General features: G+C 47.5%; 1 protein-coding gene across 1 annotated transcript in view; it reads right to left on the reverse strand.

Annotated features, from left to right (window-relative positions):
- Positions 1-10,125, reverse strand: part of CDK12 (cyclin-dependent kinase 12) — a 27,606-nt gene extending 17,481 nt beyond the window's left edge. The window contains 4 exon segments of the mRNA XM_009326926.1: positions 2,043-2,777; positions 2,779-2,919; positions 9,085-9,999; positions 10,001-10,125. Coding sequence (XP_009325201.1) covers positions 2,043-2,777; positions 2,779-2,919; positions 9,085-9,999; positions 10,001-10,125 — 1,916 coding nt within the window.
- Between the last annotated feature and the right edge of the window lie 158 nt (positions 10,126-10,283).

Genomic DNA, 10,283 nt, shown 5'->3' on the forward strand with positions numbered 1-10,283 from the left:
CTATGTTAGTGCCGTGAACGGTCAAACAGATATTTCCAGGAACCTACGCAAGCCGTGCAATCTGAGAGCAACATCAGACACGTACAAAGTTTGTACCACTTGCTTCTAAACAGCTTTTCCCCTCCTCCTGCTACACCTCCCGCCAGGTGAAGCGACCCACGGTGCACCTTGGCTGCTGTGAAGTCTAAAAGCGTTATAGACAGATGATAAGTCTTGAGAGCTCGGCAAGCATCAAGAAAGGTTAAGGAGTCTCTAACTGAACGAGGTGTGTTTTGTACTTGGACACTTCAAAGCACGTTTCCAAATCCTACGCTTACCACGGTCTCAGAGCTGGAGCGTTCTCCCGGTCTCAGCATATGAAAACAAAAGTCTATCTAAGAAAGTTTTGTTCATCGATACGAAGGCAGTTGATTAAGAGGGAGCTTCTGTACACCGTCAGTGCCATACGCAACTGTCACTAGACTCAGCAAAACGAAGCGGGATTTCCTGTCCTTTTATTGGGGAAAAGTGACTGTAAATCCATTTACTAAGCTTAGCAACCAGCTGTATTACTGCCCACACTCCTAAGTTCATAGTGACGGCAGAGATAAAACACACTTTTACAAAACTAAGCCACACCTGGGTGGTAAAAAAGAGCTCTAGGTGTGAGTGGCTAAAAAAATAAAATACAGTCTTTGCAGGACAACGTCTGTGTTTGGAAATAAGGGAACACAGCAGCGGAATCTTGCTTAGACTGGCACGTGAGTTGGGAAAAATCTGCAGTCTGTTAAAAGCTACTGCTCATCACAGATACATTTAAACTAAATAGACATTTGCTGAACAACATTACACAGCTTAGGAGGGGCACCATAAACACGCACAAGCCGAACTTTTACGTTGATCGCAGTGACAACGTTACCCTAATCTACATCGATACCAGGACAAACCATGAAAATCAATTAAATGAATCAGAGTATGTAACACACGGAGTTCACTTCAACCACAGGGTAATTATAGCAAGTCATAAGTACCCTGTAACACACTATTCATTAAAAAACATGCTTTACTAACCAATGAGATACCTAGTACATCTTTAGCGATGGTTGGAAAGATAAAGTTGTTAGGGAACTAGAGGCTAAGCAGATCAAGTAGGAAAAAAAAAATTTATCAGTGATGACCTTACGTTAACAGCACTACAACACACTAACAGCTACAAAGGGGGGGAAAAAAAAAAGATTTGTTTTTCTTCTTCTCCACCTCCATTTTGGATATTCTGTTCCCTCCCCCCCCAGCAAGGTTTTTCAGACAAGCTCATATTAGAAGCCAAGACCACCATCAGTCAAGACCCAGAGCAGCGAGAGCTACAATTACAGGACAGAATTAAGTCTGCATGTTTTGATTAGAAATGACAGGAAACAGAAAGTTGAAGTAGGTGCAGTTTCACTCTTTCATTTTTAAACTCTTTTTTCAAACAAACAATACCTACTTCTTAAGCAGTATGGATTGCATTAATTATTCAATAGTTAAGACAATATTTAAGTTAAACCAATGCCATTTTTTACATGCGGGCATGGCCTGCATGTTCGACAAATTTGAAACAGAAACAGCTCTGGTTTGTGTTCTTGTATTGGAATCGTTAAGCTCTTTCCTGTTACTGAAGTACAGGTTTTGGAGGAATTAAACAAAAAAGCAATTTCAAAATAAGCCTGTGCAAATGGCTGCAACGCAAAGGGGTGCATAATTCCAGATCCGTGTTTCATTACTGGGATAAATATGAATGAAGAGTGACATGAAACCTTTACTAACCAGCATTAAACCAGCAGCCAAACCTCTCTTTCTCACCGAGATAAGACGTGACTACCTGCACAGGATCATAAAACTCTCCACATAAACCTGACAAGGCCAAACCCAGGAATGGCCGTGCAATAATGCTTTTATACCAGCGGCATAGTCCTCAGCGTACCCTGCGGGATAAGCTAGTAACTGTCAAACTAACCAAAAGAATCTGTTTATTTCAATGTTTTGCTTTTAAGTGCAAACAGGATGCTCTTGTGTGACCTTACCTATCCAAGTCATCTTCCCCAACTAAAATAGGGGGGAGCGGAAGCGGAGGCAACGTTGAAGTTTTCAGGTGTGGGATAGCAGCCGTCACAGACACTTGTGTTTTTGTAGCAACTTGGACAGAGGACTGAGAGTTCACCTGAGAGGATAAAGTAGACGTCCTTGGGTGGGCAGAAGATGGCAAAGATGTTGGGGCTGAAGTAGGGACCTGAACGGGAGTCGGTTGGGATGGTGGCAAAGGTGGAACAGCAGGTGATGGCGGCAAAGGCGGCAACGGCGGAGTTGGAGGTGGTGGTGTGGTTGTCGGCAGAGGTGGAGGAGGCGATTTTATCGAGGGTAGCGGGGGTGGAATCTCCTTCTCTGCTGCCTCTGTCTCTTTTGGAGATAGGAGGTCCTCTGCCACTGCTACAGGCTTCGAGTCTTTTGTTCCCGTCTGTTTTGAATCTCTAACTGGAACAGGATGTTTCCTCTCAGAGTTCTCCTCTGCCTTGATTTTTGTCGTCTCTGCAGGGGCTTTAGTCTCTGCATTCGTATACAGTAAATTAACTAATTCTGTATCTGAAGATGATTTTTCAGACTTAACAGTTTTGATGACCTTTTTAGATTCTGTTCCAGACTCCTTAAGTTCAGCTAAGCTGTTCTCCTTCCTAGACAGGAAAACAGGTGAGCCCTTTGCCTCCTTCCCATCCACCTTGGCTGCAGCTGCTGCCGCTGCCGCTCGCTCCTTTTTTTTTCTTTGCCCCCAGACTGGAGTTCAGCGGTAGCCTTGTCGGTGATATACTGGAATGGCGACTGCGTGACCCAGACCTCTGCTTTTTACTGTGAGATGATGAGTGTCTTGAGTACCCAGGGCTTCGGCTTCGGGACTTCACAGACTTCCTGTGGAGAGAAAAGGGAGAAGATAAACAAACGAAGCATCTCTCAACCTCTGCGCTACACACCAACATCAACAGCTCTCTTTGAAAACAATTAGAATCCATTATTTGTCAACTAAGTTCAGACAGTCCATAATGCCTGTCAGGAGAGACTAAAGCTACTAAAACGAGTTTATTGACTGAAGCAGTACAAGTTTCAGGTCATCATCCAGCCTTCCGATGTCAGGACTACCCTCACAATCATACCGTTACGACAGAAATGAAGGATCAAGATTGGACAAGCCTCAAGGTAAAGACGAGATCACAGATGCACGCACTAAACAGAAGACTTCAGTCGAGAGGATGAGCTGGCAGTTTTACGAATCTTTCACAGCAATTATGTACAACTTTAAAGGAAACAACGGATAAAATATGACTGCCCTCACGGGAATGCCGCCTCAGGAAACATCTCACTTCAAGCTAATTTTTCCTCTGGTTCTTTTACTACCATCAGAACTCAAATTTGCATACTGTGATTCAGGAGAAGAAAAAAACAACCCAGGAATTTTAATTCCGTTTGAGGTATGTCCAGAGGGTCTCAGTCTTCCTCTACAATAAATGGGCTCTAAATTAGGTATATATGCAGAAAAAAAAAAAACCACACTGAAAGTCTATGTTGTGATGCAAGCAGCAAGGCAGGAAACACCTCACACCATCGGGGAACGCACCGCGAGCACGGGGTGAACCTGGTCAGAAGACGGCAGTAACCACAAGCTCACCGGAGACTGATGTGGAAACAAGATAAAAAATAAAATGGAACTGGAAACTGGTGCTTCCAGTGTCCACGTCAAAGTTACTGACAAGACAGAACCGTTTCCTCCACTTCAAGGGGAACTAGGATTTTGCAGGTTATGAGACAGCGTACTTCAGCTGCACACGTGGTAGGCTCTGACGGGTTTAGAAGCTGCGTGAGCCAACAGGAGAATGAGAAATTTTGAGATCAGACCCTATGAGCACTATAATAGAATCTATGCTCAAAGTTTATTTTTATTCTGTGATGTCTTACTCAGAACATATCTAGCTTTGAAAATACGGAATTCTCTCAAAACACAGTTCCACAGTAGTTATGAAAAACACCTAATAGCAAGCAGGTTTAAACGTAGTAGGTGCTGGGCCGCTTGTAACCATACTCGGAATGCAATTAACAACAAGATCTAAGCTGTTTACAGCACTACACAATATTATCCTGAGACAACAAACATTTGGAAAATAAACTGGAGAACTGAGACAGACTAACCCAAAGTTCCTCGCCAGACACCACCAGCACCTTCAAGGCTGGACACAGTTGTGATTGCACGGGAGGTGAAGGGTCTCGCTGCACAGCGGTGTGGAGTTTTACAGAACCCTCTTCCCTTGCTACTCCAAGTGCAAGCACTCTGCCCTCTCACTAGTAAGTACAACCCCAAACCTCGTGCTAACGGTGGCCAGAGAACACTACGACTGTAGGTAGTCCTTACCTTTAGACTTACAAGATAAATACACAACCAGAAGGAGGAAAGAAAGCGTCATCTGAAGTCGCTCAACTATTTTCCTCTTCAACACACTGTTCTGTAACGGGAACGCTGCCTCAGGATCGTCTCCTTTTCCAAGGTTTCCGCTTAAGGAATTAACGGTCTCGGACGCAGTTTACCATTTGGACAGCAGTTCACCTGCCGCAGCCCAGTGCAAAGCTGCCAGGAGCTGAAGAAGCCGTTACGTTTTCACTATGCTCAAAGGCATTCGCAGGCTAAGGAGAACGTTCCTAATGAATCCTGTAGGATGTAGTTTACTGCAACCACAAATAGTTCGGGGGTTAGCATTCCCTATCGCAATTCTTTCAGGATGGACTGTTTTAGGATGCTGCGATACTCAGTTTCCTGCTCCCCGTCTCCCGTCCTTCCCCATGATTACCCCCCAACAATTATTCCAATTCAACTGGTTGCAGAGCAACATTCTCAACAAGATCACTCAGCAGATCTGGCATGAAGTAAACGTCTCCAAAAGTGCGATTTTACCTTATTTTTCAGTGCTACATTAGACATGCAGCCACGCAGCCACCAGACACACCCGCGTGGACACAAGCAAGGGAAAGGTAACGCTGGAGGAAGCGGTGGGGCGCGCAGACGGAGCGCACGGCTCAGGGTAGGACCCTCTTACGCAAGGGTTGCTGCGGAAGGAGCTGCACCGCAGAACCAGCACTTCCAACCTGACGAGGGCTGGGGACGAGTCCCTGACCTTCCATCAGCAAATATACATGCTCCCCTGTTCCACCAGGACTAAATCCACTAATTCCCTTCCAGTAATCTTCTCCGCTCCTCACGCTTTCTCCCTTCAGTTGTCTAATGATAATTACCTATAGTTATTCTACAAAGAGCTGTTGTTTCTAAGCCTATTTTCCAGCTTGGTGTTTACGGCTTCTTTGTCAGACCTGAAAAAGGCAGCGCATCCAGAAGCTTGTCTGCTTTCCCAGCTGTATCAACGCAGCCAGCAACAGACCACACTACGACAAATCTTACCTCACATCATTAGACCATCAACAGCCTCGACACCACTACTGCGCTTGCTGAGGGGCGGTCTTCCACAGCAACACTTGCTTTTATCACTGCTGGATATCTCCAAAAAGACGCAATAAGACAGAAGATGCACAGGCAGATTTTGCTTTTTAAACACACCCTCCCCATCCTCTGGAATGGTCTTTCTGCGGCTTTACCTGCAGCCGGTCAGTTAGCACTTTTACCCCTTTCACCCTTAACGTGTGTTAAGGCAACATTCTACAGCTTACTTGCTTTGCTAAGATTATCAGAGGTGGGTGGGGGGCAATTCAGTCTCACGTGAAGTTCCTTCCCTGGATAAAAATGCTCTGGGGTTAAAAAACACCTTGTTGCCTCTCTAGCATGGGAAACTAGAAATACGAGACACTAACCATGATGACTGTGAATTAACATGAAGAAGTCAGAGATGAATGCTCATCTAAAAATAAAAAAAAAAAAAAAAGCGTTATTAGATTAATTTAACTTTGGAAGAGGGAATGCTAGAACCCTCCAGACCGCCTCATGCTGAAAACGAGCACGGCTAATAGCCGTTAGCAGAGGTGACCCTGAATCGGTTGGCAGAACAAAGCCCCACATCTACGTACTTCCATAGTATTCACTATACAAACTCCTAGGAACACCTACAGACATTAAAACATTTTACCTGCTCCAAGCCACAACAGAAGTTAAGAGTAAAGTGCAAACTAGTATCTAGGAAGCCTGACCGCACGCCCCGTGCTCTAAGCGCTCAGGAAACAAGCTCAAACGGACGGCCAGCGTTTCTTATTTACGAATGCCCGACAACCTTTTGCCGCGGCAAGGATCTGCGTAACAGTGGCCACTACTACAGCACGTGCACACACTCACACTTTGCTGCTATACTTAGCACAGAGCACAACCCACCTTCAGCAAGCTGAAGGACCCTGGAATTTCTTCTTCCAGTTTTAGCTGCAACGACAACAGTTGCTACAAGGAATGGCAAGCCACATCTGTTGTTTTCCCTACTGACCAAATCATCCTCATTTCCTCCTAAATTGAAAGCAAGTTGTTTTGCACAGCCATTTGAAATGCAAACACTCCTTATTTTCTCCAATCAGCACAGCACATTGATTCAGTTTCCTAACACTGTATTTTGGACATGGAGATTAAAGAAAACACAGAATGCACTAAAAATACCCTGTATTGTCAGTCAGTGGAAATAATTCAGTGTCCCAGAAAAGCCTGTGCTACCTCCTCTGAAGAATTTAAGCCATAGTCAGATGTTCACTGCCTAAGTGAGTGTGCCAGTTAAAGACGTTTTCTCTCCCAAGCTGTTCCTGCCCCTCCGCAGGAGCCAACAGAAGGGATCATGCAGTCACTCCCCGGCTACTCGGGTGCAAAGTCAGCTGCCTCCGTTTACACGCTCATCTGCAGCGGATCAACCAAAGCTGGCTTCAGCGAAGCTGGCAAGGAAGGCTCAGCCCATCCACTCCTTCGGGGGAGCTCCTGAACAGCCGTCAGCAGAGGGGCAGCCCCACCTTCGGCTTCTGGAGCGGACGTTTGACCATCAGCGTACACCAACTGCCTCACCGTACAGACCAGCAACGAATTACAACTTACAGTTCGCCTAACGTATGGGAAACACATCAAATTCCCCCTGTCCCTTTACTAGAATCACTTCAGGTGGATGTTTTCTGAAGGCATAATCCGTATTTTTTTGTTCTGCTTTAAAAGAATATATCACACAGTCAGTAAGTTATCTGCCCAGCAAAGAGAGAAGAGTAGCAGGTTATCAACTGAAGTCAGAGATTCAAAGAATCCAGTACAAGCTGAGCGTAAACAGTAAGTAACCTTTGGAATCTATTTTGGTTTGGGGTCCAGCATTTTGTCAGTCAAAGATGCCCTTAAAACGTTTCTTACGTGGGTACGCAAGTTCAGGGAAGCAGCGCAAAGCGCTTCAAAGTTGCTCCCATAATTAAGATCAGGAAAAGAGAACAACTGCTTGATTTCTCACGTCAGAAGCAACCAGCCGTTTACAGAAAGAGTAAGCTTCAGGTTCGCCTGGGAAGTGGAGTAACCTGGGGGGGGGAAAGACCCGCCTCTTCGTATACCAGTCCAGTTTCCACGTGGTTTCTCCCTGGTTAGGGCTGAACATGGACATTTAACAGGTGCCACGATACACAATCGTATCATGAAGTACACACACGTTTTCTACTACTGCATTCTTACCCTTCCAAAAGCATTAGCAAATACCGTGTAAGAGCAGTGCCACCAGGGCAAAAAGAACTGAGGGGAGGGAGAAGACAGATATCCCTCAGCACCTCTCAGGTGCGCACCGAGAAAACAGGGCAGAGGAGAAACAGCCTGGAGGAAATTTTCGCTATGTAAAATCACAGCGGAATAAGTAGATTTTACGTAACAGCTTCCAGGGTGCTAAAACCAATACACCTCTCTTACAGCAAGGACAAAGGCACTCTTTCAAGCCCACTGTGGAAGACAGTATTCCTGAAGTTAAGAGAAGAGCTCTAGTAACGAAGGCCGAATTCCAAGAGCCCCGAGTTCTTTGGGAACTGCTAATCACATAAATGCGCTCTGGAGGCAGCCTCTTCGCTCGCAGCTCCTGTTTGGACCAGAGGATGCAGCACAGCTAACACAGCGCAGAGCATTTCTATAGCGATTACATTCCAGGTCACATCTTAATTGCCATGGAGCTACAACCAAAGCTTCACAGCACCCATGGTGACAACTGGAAACTCACTTAACATAAGCTGAAGCTAGAAAAAAAAAAAAGAGTCAACATTAGACTATGTATTCGTGCATATAACAGGATGATTAACGAACATCTGAAATAAAACACACAGAACTACCTTCAAATAATAGTTTCCTTCTGTAGCAAGGTTACTGACTAAAGAAAAGAAAAAAAAAAAAAGAGAGAAAGTTATAGTTAAGCCAAAATACAGCTGGTTCCTACTTGCCCTTCCAGAATGCCCCGATTTCAGAATGGAAGCAAGCAACTCTAGCAGTGAGAAAAGAAAGTTTAGGCCAGAAAGATGGAGTTTACATGTGGTCATCTCTAATTCAAGGAAAGAGAAGAGACAAGTCAGTTCAGAAAGAGCAAAATACACTCAAAACAAGCCACCCTCCTGAAAAGCGTGATCAAGTTTCCACACGTAGTAAACAGAAAAAGGCTTCCAGAAATAGGTGAAAGCATTCTCCCTGGCTGAACTTCTCGCCAGGGGAGTGCACTAGATCCCGCATCGGGAGCTGAACGGCTCCGTCTCCCGCAGAGGCTCCGAGCGCAGCCCTCCCCAGGAGCCTCGGCCCTTCTGCAGGGGCCACCTCCAGAGGTGGGTGTAATTTAATCCCAGGAGCTCATTCAGCCCTGGGCCTCTCTGCTGAGAGCCAACATGGACGCTGCCTACCGCCAGTCAGGGAGGTGTTTTCCAAAGCATGGACACCATTTTAAAGGGGATTGCCATGAACCCACCCAAAGCAATTCCACACAAATCGCTCTGTGACCAAACTGGGCACGACAAGGAAGGGGGTTAACCCCTCCCATGCCCAGAGCCACCTCCGACGACCACCCCCAAACGCTCCCCCCCGTTCCCCAGGGCGAGGAAGGCAACACAGAGAGCACACACCTGGCGATGGGGCTTCGGCTCACAGACCGCTTCGCGGCGAAAGGGCTGCTGGAGCGCCGTCGGCCGTAAGGGCTCGGTGACCTCCCGCTGTACGACCCCCTGCCTCTCTCGTAGCTCGAGGAGCGCCTCCTGTTATAGGGACTTATGGACCTCTGCCGCCGGCTGTAAGGGCTGGGAGAGCGAGTGTTCGACTGGTAAGCCACGGGCTCCTTGTAGGGTGGGCTGATCGACTGCCGGCGCGAGGAGCCGCCAGGGCTCTTCCTGTAGGGATCGTAGTTACTGGATGTGTGAGAGCGGGGAGGGCTGAGATCGTACTCCTGGATGTAGGAGGCTCCTGAGGGGCTGTCGTCCAATTTAGGGCTGTCGGACCACTTTCTGTGAGGACTTCTGGATTTCCGCTTCGGACTGTCAATTGTTTTGTAACTTTTGGGAGCGTCCCTTTTCCGATGGCTTTTACCGCGCTCTTTGTGGCTGGACTTGAGCTCCCGATCCTTCCTGGATTTCTCCTTGTGCGCTTTGGCTGACCGAGACTCCTTGTTGCTACTCTTTGAGGACAGCGACTTCGGGTGCTCCTCGCTTTCAAGGAGTCTCTTGGAGGATCCCGATATTCTCTCCTTGGTGGACCCGGACCTGCTGGATGCCTCCAGGCTCTTTTCTAACTTCCTCTCTTTTTCTGCCTGTTTGCTCTTCATCAGCTCACGAATGCGCTTGTGCTGGTGGTGCCGGTGCTTCTGTATCCTCTCACTCCGGTCCGCCCTCCTTTCCTCGTTCTCCCTCCTGTCCAGCTTGAGGGCCACATCATCCGAGAAGGTATCCGAATCTGAACTGATGTCGTCATACTCCACCAGCGGCTTGATCATCGCGCCCAAGGGTGCCGCCGTCTCCTGGGCCGCCAGCGGTGACTCCTTGGAGTTGCCTCTTGTGCCTGGGGGCCCAGCGGTGCCTCTCCTTGCTGTTCGAACTCCCGCTGCCAGGCGCGTGCTGCGAGGACCCCCCGCCGCCCCCATCCTTCTTGCCCCCATGTCTCTCCGGATTTGGCATTCCTCCTCCACTGTGCTCGAGAGAGGGGAGGGGGGGAATCCTCCAAAACCCCCGAACTTCAAACTTCCTCAGCGCCCGCTCCTCGCACCATTCACCCCGGCCTCGGCCCTCCCTGCCGCCAACACCCCCTCCTACATGGGGAGCGGGGCAGGGAGCGC

Source organism: Pygoscelis adeliae, unplaced genomic scaffold (assembly GCF_000699105.1).
Source record: "Pygoscelis adeliae isolate BGI_AS28 unplaced genomic scaffold, ASM69910v1 Scaffold641, whole genome shotgun sequence".
Taxonomy (NCBI): domain Eukaryota; kingdom Metazoa; phylum Chordata; class Aves; order Sphenisciformes; family Spheniscidae; genus Pygoscelis; species Pygoscelis adeliae.